General features: G+C 36.9%; 1 protein-coding gene across 1 annotated transcript; it reads left to right on the top strand.

Moving 5' to 3' along the window:
- Nucleotides 1-16,509: 16,509 nt before the first annotated feature.
- LOC149078670 (replication termination factor 2) lies at nt 16,510-19,322 on the top strand. The gene has a single exon (XM_089240811.1). The coding sequence runs from the start codon at nt 16,605-16,607 to the stop codon at nt 17,505-17,507; it is 903 nt and encodes a 300-aa protein (XP_089096937.1). The 5' UTR covers nt 16,510-16,604; the 3' UTR covers nt 17,508-19,322.
- Nucleotides 19,323-22,562: the final 3,240 nt, after the last annotated feature.

Below are 22,562 nucleotides of genomic sequence, written 5' to 3'. Positions count from 1 at the left end.
GAGAAGAACCAGCAGCAACAGAAGCAGAGCAAGCGACACTTGACACCTCGAGGCTGTGTTCACACCTAAACATCATTATTACGCGGCGAACTGTAATTGGTTGATACTTCGCAGAAAACAGGGTGGAGAAGACTTACGCCATTGCCACCTCAACTGCTTGCTCCCTGCGCTTGACAACCCTCACGTATAACGTTATGCTTTTGGGTTTTGCTCCGGAACCGCTAATGACCGTCGCTTGCCTCTCCCGATCCCGGGATCTCTTCCCACTTCTCTTTGTGGATCTATCTGTTCCCTCCACTTCCCAGGACACATCTCTCTCTCGCTCTCTCTCTCTTCCTATTACCCACCACGTCTCCGTCCCCTCTTTTATCTGGATGTTTTGAAGAGAGAAGTGTGAGATTTCCGAGATGTAATGAGGTTTGGTTGCGACACTTGGTGAGATTTAATGTGGAGGCGTTAGTTAGTTTTGTCCGTGTCTGTGATGATGATGGTGGTGGTGGTACGGTAGAAGCATAGAGAGGGGAGGAATGCCTCTTTCTGTATGTTACCGGGGTTGAAAAGAGTTTTGCGAAAAGATGAGGGAAAAAAAGTGAGAAGAATCGTAATAGGAGAGAGATAGATATATAAATATTTTTATAAAGAAGTATAACGACAGGATGTGATAATAAATATGTGGTAAATAAAAGGAATAGAGTGTAAGAGAAGAAGTAAATTGAGGTTTTCCATGCCTATCTCTTTCCCGCGAGCTTAGCACTCTAGCCGCATAAAGCTGAGGTTGCCAAATTTAATACGTTCTCTCGCCAAATAATTTTAAAGATATCAATATCTGGGAATAGTAATTTAAATGATGTTTTAAGTTGCAAATCTTCTGATTTAATTGCTTACAATAATCAGGCAATCAGTAGAGATGTTACGTATTGCTTCAAATATTCTGAGACTTCTATTGATGATTTTTACTGATTTCCATTATTGCATTCTTGCTTAGCAAATTTGTGTAATGGAAAAAGAATTAAAAAAATATTTAGTAATTTTTTTTTTCGTAGTGGGTCTTAGTCATAATTCAGCCTTTATGATGGATATTTTGTAAAGACCGGAATATATATTCATACATCCATCAATACACATCGATGGAATATTGATTCGTATGAACAACGAAAGAAGTTCTGTAAGTAGAATTTGCAGAAACTTGCAGAATGAATGTAATGTTGTGTGCAGTTGTGTTATTTTTCTTCTGTGGATGCCAGGAGGATTTAGGTAAAAATACGTAACTGTCAAATGAAAAGGAATCATCATTAATAGAGGCTTTCTGGATATTATACGTTAACCCCAGAGACATAATTTTCGTTTCCCATCAACACACATAGACAGTATGGAACTCTCTTTGAAATATTATTACTTTACCAATACTACCCGAATTTCTGCGACACAAAATGCTACATTGTTAAAAACTAAGATTAAATAAAGATCGAATGAAGTATACAGTTATACTTTCACTGTTTAATGAGATAATGAGAAAAAGTTCACGAAATATCCACCAAGGGACGTTTTTGCTGGTTTCACCTGGTAGCGCATGTCTGATTTAGTACATCTAGACGTTTCTCCCATCGCACTGTCTTCATTCGTTCGAGTTATGAGCATATTAACACTCATTTCAATGATATGCAGCCTCTTGCAATCATTTTCTACCTTTCGGAATCATTTTGGGATGCTCAAGAGCAAAAAAGATTAATATTTTAGAGAAATTTATGAGCTGCCTGACATAAATTTGAATAACCGTTGAAATATGACAGATAAAGTCATGGAAGTGAAGTGCTGTAGTGATATAGTAATAAGCATATGCACGATACGATAAGACTAACCAAAACGCCACCTAGTGAGTATTTTAGGAACTTTTTCATACTATTTTGAAAAATAAGCAAAGTAGAACAAAATTTTAACCACAGCGTTGTAGATCATGCGATATTTAGTATGTAAACATATGTGATTTGAGAATACTTTCAATGAAAAAATAAATGAATTTTTAAATAAATGAAGAGTTTGTTGTGCTTGATAACTTGCTGCATTCGCATATGTGTTGTGATACATCATTCATAGTGGATCCTTCTTTCTAACAGGGAAATAACTTCTACATTTGTTTTGTATATAATCTTCTCTCCATTATTCAGGAATTCATATTTCTTAATTACTATTCAGCAGTTTAAGAATTTTCAAAAACAAAATGTCACAACAGTAGGCTAATATTCAACCAAGATATTTCCTTGTTATGATTTATTGAAAAATTTTTTTTTCTTCACATAGAAAATTCCAGCTATGTAAGATCTGTGATGAGCTATGGGCACTTTTACGTTCTATACTTTTCCTATTTTGACAAAATACTTATCGTTCAACTCGAATTCCACAGATTTGTATTCAGAACCTAAATAAAAAGACATGAAAATTCAATTAGATGTACAAAATTAATTCCATCGTTGATAAATATTTCAATCGAAATTATTCTGGTAATTTCACACGTTTCGTAAATCCTTTGGATGTCAAAACTTGGAATAAAAACTGAATTAGAATCGAAAATACTCTTGGTATTTTCTATACTTACTTACTATGAAATATATAATTGGAAAAATGAGAAGAAAATTAAAATTTCATAGTCTATAAAAAGCAATTTTTTTTCACATAAATTATCATGCTTTTTCATCATTTTTCGAATTTCTCTAGTTCAGTGATTCCCAGACAATGTGTCACGGCAACCTAGAGTGTCGTCAGATCACCCAGAAATGCACGAAATATTCGACGGGTATATAATATACGTATTTAACGCAGTAAAAGAGCTGTTCTTCGAAATAACTATGGCATGACATTTTAAGCGTAACACCGAAGTGTTTCGAGAGCATTCAGGGAGCCACGGATAATTAAAATTCTTATTTCATTTTCAAGGATATCGTTAATGTGATGTAATTGCTATTCGCTGCTAACATAATTTAGATTGATACATTTCTGCGCGCCATCTATCGATCAAGGGAATAACTAGAATATGGTTGTACGGAAAAAAAAAAAAATTCAGCAAATACGTATATTTTTCAAGGACTAATAGAAAAGGGAGACTCATTGACATATAGCAAATAAATTTATTTTTTTGTTTTATATATCTGGTCAGTTTAACATAGTGGTCACATGATTTTGATATCTGACGTGTCACAAAATATTCGAAAAATAATTTTTTTTAACTCTTTAGTAGCCAGTGCGTACTTGTAACTCAGTGTTACTTAAGGTGTGCATTGCTGCTTCCACGGGAGATCACTACCGGCGAATTATCAACATCAGTGATTGCTGTTTTAGTGCTTTGAAGTGGTTCTTTTTTTTGGACTATTCTGAGGAGTCGCAAAAAACCACTACTACTAAACCATACACATGCACCTTGTCCATATTCCTCTGCGGAACATCTAACGAATTGGTACATGTTGGAATGTGGGTGTATTTTTAATGAACCTTCCTTGAAGTTTGTTTTCTGTGTAATGCTTGTTATGTATAGTGCTGCCATCTGCAAACAATTTTTTAAACTATTAGTTTTTTTTCTCAACTCACAGAGCGTGAAGTGTAATGATTGAATAATTATAGCGTTGTAGGCCTTTTGCTCTATATGCGACGACACTTTTTAACGGGGAGATCGGCTTGAATTTGCGCCTCGAAGTTGGGAACCGTAGAAAACCAACTTCAGCCGATCACCACTGCGGCGATAGTGGGGTTTGAACCCGGATCCTCACGATGCGAGTTCAGTAACTATGACCACTAGACTACCACAGCGGCTAAAAACCACTGCTGGAACTCCTCATAAACATTTTCTTTTCCTTCAATTTAAATGCACATTTCAATTCGATTTCATAATTATTATTATTTATTAATGATAAATAATTTACAAGTCAATTGAAACTTATACATGACATGTTCAGATCGATGTATAAATCATAAATTCAGGGATTCGTTATACGTATTCTCCAATGTGGCTGAATTTCAGAGATAAACCGCCACGAATGGTGTCCTAATACTCGTGCAACTAACCACTTGAGAAAGGTCTAAAAGATTATTCCACAACGGAACCGACATCCAATTCAAGTGGTGTCTTCGCCGGTTGTGACAAACCATCATGACGTGAGAAAAAGAAGAGTCTTGCTTCATGTCTCCACTTCTTTTTCGTTTGGTAGTTTCCATTCTTCGTTCGGCGTCTCTTGCTCTCCTTATCAATTTTTATTTTTATTTCCATTTCGGAAGGTGATTACACGATACAAAGGAAACTTTTCGTGTTCACTCCGTCGCCTTTTCCGCTTTGCTCCTCCTTATCCATCCTTCTTCAAGATGGATTCGTTAGTGCGAAAAATACCAAAGAAGAGACACGTTCGCTCCTCCCTTTTTTTTTCTTCTTATTATTATTATTATTCTTTCTCCCATGATTTCTCATCTTGGTGGAGATTTTTCTTGAGGAGAATAGGGAGGGAATAAATAAAAAGAGAGGAATTTCTGAAATAAAATAATCGTGCTACCAATAGTGTCTTCGAAGCGGAAACGAACTACCAGAAACGGCACGGATTGCTGCTGCTGCTGCTATCTTTCAAGATAAACATCCAGCTCCAGAGAAAGGAGCCATAGTTTATCCTTTTTCTTTTGATGAAATTAAAGGCTTTATTTCCTCAGACTGAACTGCACTGCGACTATATTTTTACGTTGCATGTTTTTGTGATCAAATACCAGTCACAATAAGCGTTTGAAATCAGTTCTTATGTTAAGTAGACTGTAAGAACGGAAAATAATCAATCAATAATCAATTACATTACCTGCACTCGGTTATTGTTTCCTTCATGATTTTTTTTTCCTTCAAACTTTTGAAGAAACAAAAATCTCTCTCTCTCTCATGATTGTTTTTATTCAGAAATATTATTTAGAGACAGTCTTATAACTTAGAGACAATGTGACAATTAAAGACCCTTAGAGACACTGTCTCTAATGCGTGTCGTTTGGGAAAGTAAGAAAATTCTGTTTGCAGATCATGTGACTGATTATGATATGCTGGAATGTGTCAATTTTTTGCAAGTTTCTTCCCTTATAACTTGAGTGAATTAATACTTTGATAAGTCTGGTTCACATTAAGGAATTAACTAAACTTCGTATAGAAGTCAAATATCAAACACATTGAATGGCCGTCTTAAGTAATTTAGGCTGAAGACATTCAAAAAAGTGGATGACGACTTGCAGGGAAGAAAGAAATGCAAATTTTCATCTGGATGATGTGAAAAAATCTCGACCGTAATGTAGGGCTTGACTTATTCCAGCCGCCAGGTCGACTAGAAAATTAGTATTAGCACGTAAAATCTTTTATATTCAGTTGCTAAATTGGAGCTTAAGAATTATGGAGAATTTAATTTTCTGATTTTATGACAGCGCGTTTTCAAGTCCCTTTCAAGTCCAGGAAAAGTCAAGACCATTTTTTAGCAGAAACAATGCTTGGCTCCCAAGAAATTTGGCTGGCACCTAATTTCTTATTTTTATTTTTGTCAAGCTGTGCCGCAACGTTTTCAAGATCCTGCGTCTTTAAACCATTGATTGATATGATCGAAATCATTAAAAGGAAAAGCTCGTACAACAGTTATTACCGTAGTTTCCTATATGTACAAACCGAGGATTATATCTTGAAAAACTTCAGAAATTCAGAGGCACGGCAAAAACTAACGGAAAATCCCCCCCCCCCCCATTTATGTGTTGTTTTTTTCCCAACTTTTCTCCGATTTTTCAATTCAAATATTTCACTTGGAAACATGAAATTTTTTTTGGTCTCAGGAGAAACAGAGTAACAACTTTCTAATTGGATTTCTGAGCACAGGATATCCACATATAAAAAGTTAATATTTTATTTCAATAACTATACACTCTTTTATGATATGAATGCAGCATCCGAGATCCACACACTTTTTAGATACTTTTTCTAACTGGAAGGGTCAACGATTCACCAGTAATTTGCAGTGCAAGATGTTAGCTATGCACCCTGTACATCACTCATTTTCTAACATTCCGGGGGACCCTTTAATAACATCCCTTCGTCCTCTCGCTATTGCTTTGAGATAGCGTATATGTATTGGATTAGGGGTCTTCAACGTTTTGCATCCTAGGGCCACATGAATATTTCTGTGAAGTTACGCGGGTCACATTTAATGATAGAGATGAATCAGAGTGGTTGAATACCCCTCCCCCCCCCCCCTTCCGCCTCTTCTTGGATATACAACGAGTCGTTATGGCAAAAATTTCCTTTTATTTTGCAAAAAATAAAAAAATAGATAAAATAAATATAGACAAATTATAAATATCAATAATTAATAACTACGCAATAATTATCAAGTAATTACTTATCAATTCGACAAATTTAAAGAGTTCTCTCACTCTGTGAGTTTTATAAAATAATATCCGGGACTGATATCTATCAGTCGAATGTTCAAATAAAACCCAACTTTGATCTTGAGATAGCAAATTCCTCAACAAATTCATTCCAGGGTTTTCACCCACGACCACTATTGATTAAAAAAAATTTTCTGATGAAATTCGGAGAAAATTTTAATAAATTATTCTTTTATTGATTTAAAGTAGAAAGTCAGTAAGATTTCTGGTCATGATTTGGTTTTTCTGTAGATATACCAACTGTTCGTACGATTGGAAATAATGTCCAAAATTAGAATTACGATCATTGTTTCAGATAATCGGGAATGCTGCTTTAATATCTCTCTAATCAGTGTCATAGCGGGCTACCGAAATATCGTCGGTGGGACGCAGGTTGAAGATCTCTGTGGTATATAGATGTAAGTAGAAAATGTGCATTTCTTCCACAAAAACGTGAAAACACTTCTGGAAATGATTTTCATTTCTGAGGATTTCATTATTGATGGATTAAATTTCACGTGCGGATTATAATGAAATTTTAACATGCCATTTGTGTATACGATGTTTTGTTTTAAAAATAGCGAAATTTGCATCCACGCAGGAAATTACGGGAACATAAAAATGCCCAGATGCTTCATGCTCATTTCCAGTTTTTACTACCCGCAATCTTATCATTCAGCTTAGATACCATACAGCGCAGCGTTTCTCATCCTATGGTCCGCGAAGATGGTACAGGTGGTCCGCAGGCAGACTTGATAATTTACTTATAAATCAGTTGTAAAATTGTTCAATTGGTGTAACTGATATTAGTAATACCCTTATGGGTTCAAATAAAAATTATAGCTTCATGCTTAGCGTCACCGAGGAAAATGTGGGAAATTTTGTGGCCCTAAATATCAGAATTGTAGCCAAAAATGAAATTTATGACAAATTAGCTAAATATTACAGAATTTTCAGAAATAAATGACTACTGCAAACCGCAGTAAAAAGATGTATTTCTTGAAACAAACATTCGTTATAACTTGGTGACCATATTTCATTAAGTAAAGTACGGAAAGCTAGGATCCTTCTTAAATACGGCATAATACGGGGCATCTAGTATTGTCACCAAAACGTTGTCATAAAATTTGAAAAACGTAGCCATAAATCACCAATAGTCGCTAAAATTGCTGAAAAATTACAAATTCTTAGGAAATGAAGGAATATTAGAAACCACTGTTAATTTAAATGTATCCATAATTATGATATGATTTGTAAGCTATAAAAACTATCATCGGTAACCGAATTTAGAAATCCTTACAAATTCAAATAAGCATCGTTAAAAAAAAACGGAACAAGTGTATAAAATAGTCGGAACAACCAAAAATCTGGCCATTCTCACAATCCCGTAAAATACGGGACACCATCATGTTGTAAGTTTGTAGTCCGTCGAATTGTTTCAGACATTTTTCTGGTCCTTCGATTCAGAAAGGTTGAGAAACACTGATACAGAGCGTATCGGCTAATAAAAACACACTACGTATTTGATTTTGATTCATATTACCACGTATGTTCATAAGAATTGTGCTTTCTGTGAGATGTGTTCTTTGTGAACTGACGATTTTTTTTCCAACTTTTTTCTACAATGTATCCCAGAATAGAATAATAGAAGGGGTTAATAAGAAAATTATTTCATCTCAGAATAACCTACACAGATATTCAAATAAAATAACGGGACAAATTTGTAGCCGGAGCGCGTCAAATTATAGGAACCAATACCATAAAACTGGAAAATGTAAAGTAAATAAACATCAGCATAAAGAAGTCTGGGCTTCCCTCTATTCACAAAGATGTTTTTCCCTGAGACATTTTTCTTGTCTACGATCCACGTCGGATTTAACTCACCAAGGAAACGGCACAAGTGAGTGATCGGGTTTTACGTTTCCTCGTCCTTAGCAAAATCCATAAAAGATTACAACTAATCTTACTTATATCCTCGTATGGTAGCCTGCGTACCGAGGTACACCAGCCTTATAGGCTTAGCTAGTCTCTACCACAACATGTAATCACCGGAACCACAATAAAAGCAACCGCGAGATCCACGCTTTCCCGTAGAGTGATTTAGAAGGGCTAATCTGGATAAACGTACATCCACAATATTCACAAGCCAACTCACTCTCTTGTACCCCTTAGGACATGGTACTGTATAAGCTCTCCTCATCCGTGAGATCCTGACCTTCTTCTTTCACTCCCCTCCGACCCTGCAAAGCTGAATCCGGATAATAGGGACAGCAATTCAGTGTCGTGGAAAGCGGAGGGGGACAAGGAGACAAAATCCGTCCGTTTAACAGCCAACAACATCTTTCTGGAGTTGAATGAGTACACTCTATAAACGTAGGGGGGAAACTGAGGAATCGTACGTGTGTGTGTGTGTTGACGGCTGAATTAACCGACATATGCCGGTGACGATTCAAAGCTACCGTAGCCTTGCAAACACCCAACTACCGCCTACTTCTCTTTTACCCCGGGCATAAGATTGAAAAGGTTTGCCGACAAGCATCGAGTCCCCAGGATCGTCATCAGCCATACCAGGCGATTATTCTGGTTGGATGAGCGATCGAACCCCTTTGCCACGACACGGTGACATCAACTCGATTTTACTTAGTTTTCTTCTCATCATAAGCAACCATTCTGGTTTCCTGCATCGCTATAAAAAGACTGAAAGTGTCATCTCACTTTTTACTTCTATTTTTGCACGTCTATTATAATATTTTAAATGAGACTACAGAAAAGATTAGAAACGCATGTGTTAATATAAAATCTACATTTGAAATTATGGAAATCAATGGGAATGAATTGAGCTTCAAAAGAAGAATCAGAGACGGATTTAAGGTTTCGCTGAACACGTGGGCTCTTTAAACTCTCTTTTCGTCCCTCGTTCTCTAGGCCACTCTTTTTGTCCTTCGTTCTCTTTGTCATTCTTATGCTAACACACTTCCTAGGTTAGACTACTCCTTTGGTCACTCTCATGCATATACACTCTCTGGGTCACTCTTTTCATCACTGACTGACCTGGACCCCCTTGCTCTGTAGGTCACTTTTTGGTCATTCACATACTTGTGTGGCCTCTATGTCACTGTTAGGGTCGCTCACCGAACTGGTCACTCTCATGCCTACACTCTCGAATCCCAGTTCGGGCATGGATGTTACTAACACTAACAAATTCCCTGGACAGATCTTACAGACTTCTTGGAAGTATGTGACAATCATGTTAAAAAAGTTAAACAAATTGAAATTTTGTTCAACAAAACACATGAAACAAAACTTCTGCCCAAATTGCATGAATTGCTTTAGCGGTTTTGACTGGGAGCAATTTCTCTATGTTACCTTTGAACACCCCTTTTGACTCCTTTAGGGGGTCGAATTTAAAAAGTCCCTTCTTGGTGAGTCTGTACGTCATGAAATAAAACTATTTAAAAAATTTTATATCTATAGCTTCGGTGGTTTTGGCTGGGCTATGATGAATCAGTCTGGATATGTTATTTTATATACAGGGTGTCCCATCAAGACCGCTTAAATTCTGCACAGCCAGATTCCCCGCTTGGAATACATAAAAAATGCCCAAAAAACTGTACCTATAGTTTTCGAGAAAAATGCGAAAGAAAAGTATGACGTCATATCCGGTGATATATTAAACGACGACTTGACGTCATTCCACATCTTCCTATGTAAACATATGCAAATACCGATGTTCATGTGTTTCCAATAAAGTTTTTCTTTTCCTTGAACCGGATATGACGTCATACTTTTCTTTCGCATTTTTCTCGAAAACTATCAGTACTACAGAGGTACAGTTCTTCGGCCATTTTTTATGTATTCCAAGCGAGGAATCTGGCTGTGCAGAGTTTAGGTGATCTTGACGGGACACCCTATATATAGATGAATTACAATTGCATATGTGGCACGCAGTCCATACGTTGAAGACCCCTGGTCTAAAGCTTCCGAAGATCATGACATTCATGAAAAAATATATATAATTTCAACGAAAGGATAGTTTTGAAGCAAGAAATACATATATATAAAAAAAATCATCGAAAAATTAATAACTCGAACCGATAACAAAGAACAGCAAATAGAGTTTCATAACACATAATAGAAAACCGAAATGCATAAACATGTAAATAAATGATTCAAAGAAAATAACTACTATAATAAAATATTCTGTGTCAATAACCCATTCCCAAATTGATCCCATTAAAAATCGCATTGTCTCTATTAAAAATCATATTGCTCCCCTGGGGGGGGGGGTCCCTTATTGGGAATCACAGCTGTAAAGTGTCCCAAAAAGAAAAAAAAAACACTGTAAATAACTAAAAAGACCAGAGAGAAAGAAAATGTGATCTATAATGATGATGATATCGGTACTGTACCTTCTGCATCATCATCACAAAATAAGTAGATCTGACTGTAATATAGCAATTTTTTTCGGGTCGTATGTCATATATACATTTTTTGTTTGTTTGAAATATCAGTGTTTTAAAAGTTCTTCGTTGAAAAGAAAAACTTCATTCGATCGCTTCTAACAAATCAGTGGCTGAACCGATATCCAAACAAATCATTCAACCCTCCTCTCAACCAGGTACACAGGGTAACTGGTAGAGGTCACTTTATCACCCCTAACCTCCCAGGTAAAAGAGGATTGTTTTATGATCCACATAGCCACTGCAATGTTTTATAAGCGGATTGAGACCCCTCCTTTCGGCTTGGGACTATCGCATGTAACGCAATGTTCCACCCTATACGAATACATAACTCATGGAGTTTCGTTTCCGAACCCACACACACCCTAAGGAAAGGATTCGCCAGTTGGACTCATTAAATTGATTCCTGGCGAATCAAGAGAGCGTCTCGATATTTCTCTCTAGGCCAGCAATTCGTTATATAACCATTTCCTGGATGTCGATTAAACTCAACAATGCCAGTTTTGAATGGTGCAACAATGAAGCAAATTTATTGGTATTTGTAATTCTCTGTTATTCGAATAATAACGAAACACAAAGTTTCAAGTTATTGTTATTGGTATTTCAACAATGTGTCATTGAACTTTTTCTTCAAATATGGAAAAGTTCAATGACACAATTGTAGATTAAATTCTCTATAAAGTTCTTGAAATTCGCTTTAGATCTTGAGAATCCTTCCTTTTTCTTAAGATGTTAGATGGATGTTTTGAAAGTGCTTTCACAATGATACACAACATAAATATACACAGATAATATGCATAGATAATGATGCATAAAATCAAAAATCATTCGCGAAATGGCATTAAAAAAATAATAAAACACTAAACAAAAGATTTAGGGGGGAGCGCTTGAAGCGGGTACACTTAAGGTACCCTTCGGCAGTAATCATTTTGTGATTCCGCAGAACATGTGCTAGTCAGAGAGTCGGTCCTCAGCTAGAAGGAACTGTTGTTTTTCGTTTAGCCTTGCCGATCGGCTGTGCTCCTCGTCTAGATCCGGTCCGATCATCTTTGCTTTCTCTGGGTTATTTTCTAGAAATTTCAACAGGCTTATAAGGATCTCTATAGAGTGCTGTCCCTTTAGGATGTTTAGTATCCATTCCTTCACCAGAGTTTCTGAATTTCTGTGAGCTGTGTAGGAGGGGCGCTAAAACCCAGATGGGAGGGTGAGAAAAAGATTTTTTTTAAATCTTTTCTTTTTGTTAGGCATTGTTGGGATGGGAAAAGAGAGGGAGGGAGCAGGGGGTGGAAAAAATTGATAGCGCATGATTGGGTACAGATTTTGTCTCGGGCCTTCCCTGAGACTACTCACCATCCCCCTCCCAAATAAAGTTCTGGCTACGGTAGCACCTGTGATTGAACCAAGTGTTCCAACCGCTGCCAAGATGGACAGAGGAACACATAAACTGTGTTTATAGCTCTATGAACCGCTGCATTGTAATCATGAAAAATGTCAGTGATGGTAACCTCATCCAAACACACACACAAATCCAAACACATCACAACACAAACACACACGCGCGCGCGTGTGTGTTTTCCCACATACTTTTAAACGCTTTAACCAACGCCCTCGAAATTCCTAGACGAACCCAAGTTTCTTCCTACCAGGGTGGATGCTATTCTAACCATGACCCACCTTGCCCCACGATAACATGAAAAAGACAGTCGGAAAAACAGCTCAGCTCTGAAAGAAAAAAACTGCAATATCCATTTTGAGAATACTGTACTATTGTTTGCTCACCAACAGCAGATGCCTTGTACTGAAGTTGGGAGGAGGGGGCGCCTATTCCATTCATTAAAGAAATTAGATGCGAACAGTACTTAATGCTGATTTGTCTGACAAACAATAAAAATAAGCAACATTCCCAAAAGAATAAAAGAAAATTTCTGAGGGTATAGAAAGAAAACCCCCCTCCTTGCTCCAGGTGAAGTAATAAAACTGACCAGAAATTGTATTGCTTTTTGGCCGTCACAATCTGCTCCCCCTTTCTCCTGGTCTGAAATTCTGAAGAAAAAAAACCAATATACGGCAACATTAAATAAGCTTGACAACTGCAGGAGCGACATATTACTTTTTGCAGATTATGACACTTCTACTTCACAAACATCTATATCATTGATATTTGTTCCTCTCTCTGTTGAAAACTTATGAGGCGAGTGCGAATAACCTTTTTCTTAACCGGAGCTCGGATTATACTCAAATGAATACGTGCATATGCATTTGCACAAATTTGCCCTTTTTTAGTACTAATGCGTACAAATGCATATTGGGTATTTTCTTCACATTCATCAACATTTTTAAACAAAAGCAACATCACCGATTGATTCCATCAATGATGCTGAAATTTGAGCAAAATTTCTGGTAAATTTAAATAGTTTGTTTTTGATTTATCATATTCACCAATACGAGCTAGGGATTTCCACATAAACACCAGTAAATGTGAAAAACAAAATTTATTAAACTGACAAAAGTGGTTGATAACTATGCATAATAGTCGGCGATTATGCATAATAACCGGATTTATCAAATTTCCGTAACGTATTTAGCGGTTCTGTTTTAGGTGGGAAAAATTATTGTGGTGGTGCTTTTTTTTTTTTTTTTTAAGAAGAAAAGTACCGTTATCTGTCTTGTGAAAATTAGCGAAAATGACGTCATCAAATGTGCGCACGCAGGCTTCCTCCTCTTTCAGTTTTCGAAACTCGTAACCCTATTTTAAACTAAACTTTTCCCCACACATTCTAAAAAATGTGCCGCCATCTACCAGGAAGAATACGTAAACAAGTATTTATACTCTCTGGAACTGCTTTTTAAGAACAGTATTGTATTACATTCATTTTCTCTAAAAAATTTTTATGTTTCAAGAACTTTAACTTTTCCCACAAATGCTAAAAAATTTCTTGCGTGGACAAATTTCTACTAATTTTTCTCATGAATATAGGAAATTTCCTAAAAATTACCGTTACTCAGCATTAATTTTTGTGCTCTCACGGAAGCACTTTATTACCGACAGATGGCAGCAAGTTTTCAGTCTTTTTTGGGATCAACTTTTTTTCTTGAACTCTCAACTTTTCCAATGTTGCTAAGTAAACAACAATGTGTTTTTTTCTTTTTGTATATTGCATTGTCTAACTTCGACTAGGTAAAGTGAAAAACAAATACAAAATAATGGAGTAATTTATGGTTACTAGATTCAAAAACTGAGAAAGGAGGACACTTGTGTGCGCACCTTTACTAACGTCGCTTTTCCTAAGTTTCACAACAGATGGTGCCACTTATCCTGACCAATAAAACCGGCCACAATAACAATATTTCCTAACTAAAACAGAACCACTGAAAAAAAAGCAAAAATAGGAAAATTCTGGGAATTTCGCATCTATTGGTCAATGGAAAAATAAAACAACAAAAAGACTCATGTCTATAAAGAGATACATATATGTAAAAAGGTGGAGTGGGGAATTTCCTTAGAAAAGAAAAAGTAATTCCGGAATCCTGAAAATAACAGGACGGAAGAAGGAATTTTCCGAAAAGTAGGAGGACACTTGAAATGTCGTCAAAAAGGAGGATGTTTGGTAAACTCTACAGGGTTACCAGATTCGGAAACTGAGAAAGGAGGATGCCTGCGCGCTCACCGCTTAGTGACGTCACTTTCCCCAATTTTCACAAACCACATAGCATCACTACACTGACCAATAAACCCAGCCTGCACAATATATATATATATATATTTGACAGCACAATGAACAAAACAGACAAAAAAAAAATAATAATAATCTTAACTACAACAGAACCACTTGAAAAAAAGAACAAATAACGATCCGTCACCCTTCGCTTATATTGAACTGTTCCTACTGTCTGGTCAGTTATATTGCTTTGCCTGGCACAAGAGGTTTTCCTTGGCAAAAAACTGTGTCTTTTGTTACATTTATTGGCATTTCTGAAAGGTTTTTATTAAGCTCTACCTTCAGAAGGTTTATTTTTTCTTCGGCAGCGTTGCTTTTGTTTTTCCAGAGGCGATTCACCACAGCATTGAGTGTTGTTTGCATCCAGTTCTCTTCATGTCAGAATGGAAGAGGTATCACTATCTCCCTCCGCATTTCAATATAGCGTATTTGCTGTTGATCAGCAAACAGTGATTCTGGGAATTCCGAAGGCGATTGCATATGCGGAGATACGGGGGGGGGGGGCGTAGGGGACATTCTCCCTCCCCCCACCCCCCAGCATCAAAGGTGATGTCGATTCATCTAATGTATATTGTATATATGAATTAACATGTCATCGTGCCCCTCCAGCAATAATGACCGTGCAAAAATGACCGGGGAAAAATTTCCCTGAAGTATGAAAGGGTAAATTTTCTAAAAGGTAAGAGGACGTCTGGTAACCCTACCCTGGAGTAATTATAAACTTGGGCAATATTATTACATATAATACTTTTTTCCATGGTAATTTACATGTTTCAAATTTGAGAACTTATTAGGGGTTTTTCCTCATCGAAAGACTTTAATTCATCAATACGGTTCAACTTTGTCAACTGAGTTGAAATTCCATTTCGCAATAAATTTCATTCGCCAAAAGTAAGAAAAGTCACCAACACCTTCTAAAATAACAGAAAAGTCGCCGATCGTGAAGAATGAAGCTCCGTTTCAAATTGTAGTAGTGAATTGAAAAAAAACACGCCAAATGTGTGAAATAAATATTCTTGTTTGTAGTAATTATCGCAATATAATTTCTGAGTTGGAAAGATAATTTCAATCATTGATTTGAAGAATAAAAAGTCAAGTTGGCTTCTTCAGAAATACGTGGAAAACCGGGACAAAAGAAAAAACCAGCACTGTCCTGGGATATACAGGACGTATGGTGAGTAACAGAAGTACACCCTAGTAACAAGCCTACAGCGGTACAAATATTTAACCATTATACTTCACTCACAATTCGGAATGTAGATGGCAACAGCGCCGACTTAAGAAATTTACAATTGAGGCCTGTACCAAGTGAATTTTCTGAGGGTCTACCTGGCTAAAAGATGCATACTACCGAGAAATTTACATGCTTACTCTCAAAAATTTGAATCAAATATAATTTCTATTTCTGTGATGCCCCCCCCCCCTACTCTTGAGGTCCGCGGGCCGTGTCCTTGTGAGCCCATGCATTTAGATGGCACTGGATAGCAGCACTGAAAAATCAGACTCGTCACTAGAAATGCACCAAAACTGTTGGGTACACAGACACACACACACACACACTTTGTTCTAGTCTCTGCCACGACGATGGGCTTGAAGACATCGCAACGGCCAACTGAACAAGTCCAGAGTCCTGGCGTTCCTTCATTGCAGTTTGCATTAGTGCTTCGTTTTCAGCCGTTGGTTAAATTATTTTGTGGTCATTTTTGCAATGCTTGGCAACTTTGCTTACTTTTGCCATCATTTTTGGCGATAATTGGCAGCGTACCGTATTTAAAATACCAATATCTCTCAAGAAAGTATGGTCAGTTTATAAATAATCTCATGGTCTATCCGAAAATAGTGCTGTCCTCTATATTTCAAGTAACCTAAAATAATGTATTCTTCTGCTCAATGGCAACAACGACTTTGAAACCAACGAATACTGCTTTTCGTACGTTGAGCATTGAACAGTATTACACTGTGGTTGTTTTGGTGTCGATTTTTGCATTCCGCATCCGTATTGGAAACAGAAATGGGATGCGATGGCGGAACCATACCACGTAGAGACGAACTCGTGCGCGTCAAGAAGAAGCCCGAGAAAGTCGACAAAAACGCCGAGAAGGTCGCCAAGTGGAAGCACTGCGCCATGTCCCAGCAACCGCTGAGGAAGCCCATAGTCTCTTGCGAGCTCGGGAAGTTGTACAACAAGGAGGTCGTGATCGAGCACTTGCTGTCCAAGGGCGAAGAGTTCGTCAAGAGCCACATCAGGAACCTCTCCGACGTGAAGGAGCTCAACCTCACCGACCGCACTGGCTACAAGGCCGAAGAGAAGGACGCCCCCAATAAGGGCGACCAGTACGTCGATGTCAACACCTCCAGGTTCGTTTGTCCCGTCACGGGCCTCGAAATGAACGGCAAGCAAAAGTTCTGCTTCTACTGGAAGTGCGGGTGCGTGCTGTCCGACAAAGCCATCAAGGAAGTCAAGTCGGATGTCTGCCACAAGTGTGGTCAGCCCGTCGATGAGAGCGATCTCATAGTCCTCAATGGCACCGACGAGGAAGTCGCGGCCCTCAAGAAAGCCATGGAAGAGAGACGGGCCAAAGCCAAGCTGGAACGCAAGAAGAGGAAATTGGCACAAGCATCGACGTCATCATCGTGCGACGAGAAAAAGCCGAAAACCAGCGAAGAAGAACCAGGACCGAGCAAGCCGGCTAGTTCCACAAAACAAGCGAAAACCGCTGAATCTGTGAAGAACGGTGTGACGAATGGTGTGACGTCGAAGAAATTGCTGTTACCTGAAAAAGCCCAACCTGAATACAGTATCGCTAAAGACCCTAAAGCGAGTGCTGCTCTTAAATCGCTTTTCACGAGTGATGATAAAGCGAAAGATAAGATCAAGCCCCATTGGGTGACTTATAACCCTTGTTATTATTAACGAGTGTTTACACGAGACTTTATATTTCATTGGAACCGTTCATATTGTGTAGATAATGTAACACGCAATTCATGTTTCGGTCATTTTCTTGCTGGTATTTTGTAACTATGAGGCTCGATTACATTGTGCGAGTATACTAGTAGCTCTACTTTATGTTACTACAGCCTCTATACTCAGTTACATTGGGCGGGTAAAAACTGAGTTTATAACTTACCCTTATGGGTGCCAACACGTGAGATTGCAACCTTACACATAACTTACAGAAATAAACTTTTCTTTTGCCACTGCACAATTGCTGTTTTTCCTTTTTTTTAATCCTCCTTTCTCTATGCCATGGTTATAATCTACTCTTTATAAATCAGAATAATCCAAAGACCATCAACACATTTTATAATCCCCATTATAAATAGGAATAATCTGAATCCTTACATTCACAGAATTGAATGGAAAATAGGCAGGTACTACCTAATTAAAAAAAAAATCATCAAAATACGAAATCAAATTCAGTGGGAAATCAACTCTGCATTGATTGAAGTTGTTGTGAAATGACGGCCCCGCTGTTGAGCCGTCATTTCAACTTTTTCCGGGGGGGGGGGGGGGGGGCAAAGCACATGTACTCAATGTATGTATTTGTATATATATATATACCATTTTTAGTGTATTTTCAAAAGCCGGGGGAGGGGCAACGCTCCCCCTCTAAATGACGGGCCTGCCCAACAGAAGCAGTTTAACACCGTGGACAATGTAAACAAAAAACAAAAAATTAGTGCTGAAATGCAAATGAAAACTGAATATACAGCAGCACAAAATTGGATATGAGCATTCTAAGCACTTGAGGGACACCGTGGTGCTCGGGAGTAATGGGTTGAAGATGCCTGCTGTAGAGAGTGAGGTATTTTCTTGCTGAAGTTTTTACCAATATTGTTCTGCAGCAGCAATGATTGTCCTCAGAGATGGCGCTATAGCATGTCAAATACCCGGAATTTCGGAAAAAGACACAAAAATGTCATTAACTTATCCCATGGAGCACTTAAATACATTTTTTTTCTCTGATAGTAAACAATGAAAGTTGAAGAACCTAGTTATAAGCTGGTAAATTAATCTTTTTTTCAATGAATCTTTTGATTGTGAACAATTATTTCTAGATGTTTAGGAAATGAATCGTTTATTTGATTCAATAGGAACTATACTTTAACCCTTAACTAGCGTTGTGAAAATTCTGAGCGTAACTGGCATCATGGTACCATTTACACCCCAGCAAGTTTTAATGCATTTAAAAATTAACATAAAGAGTCTTCATGAAAGCAATGAGTTTTTTACATTCATCTATCAATTAGTTCACTAGATATTTTTCGAATTTCTGTAATTATTTTCCCAAAAATTTTCTTCAAAAAAAATAGAGGGATACATGACTTTTTAATTACATATTAAATTTTTTGAATGCAACTTTCATGATTAAGAAATGAACAGATATGATTGAAATATACTCGGAAAATAAGACTTACAAATTAAAATTATGTTCACTATATTTTCACAACCGCCAAAATTGATCTTATTCTAAGTCGGAAACGCTGTACTTGCAAACAACACCTTGACATATTGAATCTCACAGTACAATTTACTAAGACTACTATCCTCATGTTCACCTTGGATATCCAATGTTTCACCATTAGTTTGAAACCGTAATTGCGGAAGCTGGTGCTCCTCTCCGAAACAACATTTCAATCTCAACACTCCCGCACAAAATGTCTTACGCTAATGGTGAGGTGGGGCCATTATGACCCCATGGAAACTTCGACGAATGAAAAAATAGAACAACTCTCATAAATTTGTCAAACACATTTAAACAACTAGTTTGAAAGGTACTGATAACAGGATGCACCGGATGCATTTCTTTCTCAAGAGTGGCATGTTGAGCAATGTTGACCCCACCAAAATGACCCCAATCTCCGCCAGTTGAGAGTTAATTTTTTTTTTCTAGAGGGACCCACTTTTTTTTCCACTCAAAAAGGACCCAGATTTGGCCAATAACCTGGACCGAGGTAAATTAGAGTACATCAGCATCTTCAGTCCTATGTCACAATTTTCAGCATCTGCTTTGAGGGTTTGTGCTATCACAAAAATCAGATTTGCGAGTGGTTAAGTTTTGTACCATTTTCAGGAGACTCTAATGAAAATATACAATTCCACAGCAACATAATTTCAGTTGAATATTTGCGTTGCTCTAAATATATGCACATGTTCATGCACATTTGAAATATCTTGTGTCATTTAGCATATGCATATCAAAATAAAGTGTTCCGGACTCTGTCACAAAGCTGGGCTAAAAGAGATCTTGGCAACAGGATAAATCCAGTGGCAAAGTTCTGGCGTTCATTCATTCATTACATGCATATCAGAACAAATCCTAGGTGCTAGGTCAACTAAAAACCTGGTTTTGGCTCCTTAAATTTTGTTATGTGTGATTATAATTAAAGGCTCATGATAAATTTTAAAATTTATGTCGGCATTTAGGGACATGGGACAGTGTTACCGAAGAAAAAAAAAGTTATTGTAAATATTATTATTGTGAACCAGCTACAGGGTGATCAGCGAATAAGCCCTTATTTCAAAATTAAATATCTCTACAACAAAGATCAATAGAATTATGCGGTAAACGGTACGTTTATTAGCAAAACTGTAAGAATGTTGTACAGAAATTTCGAAAATTTCGTTTTTTTTTAATTTTTCAAAATTTAAAAAAAAAAAAAAACTGGAGATTTTGGGGTTCTGAAAATCCTCATTTGTGTGAAGAGAAACCACTGCATTCGCCTAAAGTTACTGCATGGGCTGCGGTATGTGCCAGAGGCATTATCGGCCCCTTCTTCGTGCGAGAAACGATTACTACTGAACGTTACGTTACAATTTTGGAACAATTTGTCAGCAGACATGGCGCATACCGCGGCCCATGCAGTAACTTTAGGCGAATGCAGTGGTTTCTCTTCACACAAATAAGGATTTTTAGAACCCCAAAATCTCCAGTTTTTTTTTAATTTTAAAATATTAAAAAAAAAACACTAAATTTTCGAAATTTCTGTACAACATTCTTACAGTTTTGCTAATAAACGTACCATTTACCGCATAATTCTATTGATCTTTGTTGTAGAGATATTTAATTTTGAAATAAGGGCTTATTCGCTGATCACCCTGTATAATACCCGGCGCTGCCTGGGGTTTTCTTCAATTACCGAGAGGATTGAGACAAAGTAACAAACCATTATGAAGGCATGAACTATTATATACATATACAGGCAGCATTAAAGAAGTGACAAATCCCATTGTAAAGGCATATACATCTGAAACGCATTGCTAGGGAACCACGGTAACCAAAGTAAACGTTCTGAAAGTGATTGTTGAGGCCCAGAAACCATTGTTGCCAGACAGTTTTTTACCATGCTCTGACAAACTTTTAAAGTAGCCTATCGTTCAAGTCGCGTCCCATTTGGCATATATATGTAAAATTTGGTGACGTTCGATCTAAAATTGTAGATTTGTATAGAGAACATACATACACACAGACAGAAACTGAATTTTATATATATAGATTATTGTGAATTAAACTTTAGAAAATTTTATTATGCTTGGCTCCTAAAAAATTTTGCTAACACCAAATTTTTTCCCCTGATTTGTCAATCTGGATGAATCACTCGAAATATGGGAAAACTAGTGCTTGGTTCATTTCGTGTTACACAAGGGCTTGGCGAATCTAAGACTAATTGCCATTGCAAGTAAAGCATTGGTATTCTGACCAAAAGTTTCACAGCCAACGCAAACCCAGAGTGTGCAGTTACTGTACACTCTGGGTCATTTTTAATGAGAGTGCATACTCATATTTATTATGTCCAGCTATCATGGTATCAGATAAAGTCTTAGTTCCTTGATGCATAAAGTGTAAAACATAATATTTTTCATAAGCTCATTCTCATGGTGAATGGAATATATTGTAAATGATGGAATTTTATGTACCAATATGCTAAATATTTCTCATCTGCGCTCTGCATTTTATGAATATTTGTATCTTTTTGTTGTCTCGGGGGTGTTCTCTTATGGTGAGAATAATAACAATTTGAAAGCAGAATTTTATATTGTATTTTTTTGTTTCTGAATAAAGCTGTTTGTGGATAAACAGAAGGTGTTTCCGATTCATTTCATGTTCCCCAACATTCAATTTGTATTCTTTTGTTATTCAGAATATTTGAATCTGTTGTGCAGCCTGGTATTCAAGTCAAGGCCTTAACTAGGATTTTTTTTAGGAGTGGCAAACTTGATTTCTCCGTCCCACCCTGGCTGTAAAAAAAACTTCATTATTCTATAACAAATATGTTGTTTTCATCATGTTTTGAAGTAAAAATCACTTTTTTGAAATTCCGCACCTAAAATTTGCTGACTCTTCATTACTGTCCATGACAGTAATACCTTCCTTCTTGATACTACTGCCCTACCTTCTAGATATGGCTCTGATTCAGACATTGTGGATTCAAATCATTGTTTTATCTACTGTTCATGTGTATCTCCTTAGCATTGCTCTAGAGAATTTCTAAAAAATTGATGCAAGTGTGTCACTATAACATGTTCCTAATATGTGAGCTATACATGTTTCATGTTCACGAAGTGCTGTCATCTGTTTTCCAAATTTGAGAAGTGGATCTGTTGCTTACGGTATTCAAGAAGGCATGCTATTCCGCAACTTAAATTCAATGGTAATTTAATAATTTGATTTATGAGTAAGTGTAATTGCTTCTCGAAGTTTATTTTCTAAATCTTGCTATATATATGGATTGACTCATTTTATTATTGCACCAAATGGTATTGTCACTGAACAGTTTTTGAAGCATTCTGAAATTTTTACATTATTCAAAATTTACTTCAGCCTGCATTGAAGATATAAAAAATAAAATTCTGAACGCGGAGTATGCGTTGTATCCACACATTGAATTGATGTGACTTACAAATTGTCTATTTGATAATTGTATGAATATAAGAAACATTTTGCTTCTAGTAAAATGAACTAATGTG

This window comes from Pholcus phalangioides, unplaced genomic scaffold, assembly GCF_987345545.1.
Source record: "Pholcus phalangioides strain wild (caught in Gottingen) unplaced genomic scaffold, Ppha-v1.0 ptg000013l_1, whole genome shotgun sequence".
NCBI classification, from domain to species: domain Eukaryota; kingdom Metazoa; phylum Arthropoda; class Arachnida; order Araneae; family Pholcidae; genus Pholcus; species Pholcus phalangioides.
The sequence above is the reverse complement of the archived record's forward strand: the minus strand, read 5'-3'. Positions and strand labels throughout refer to the sequence as shown.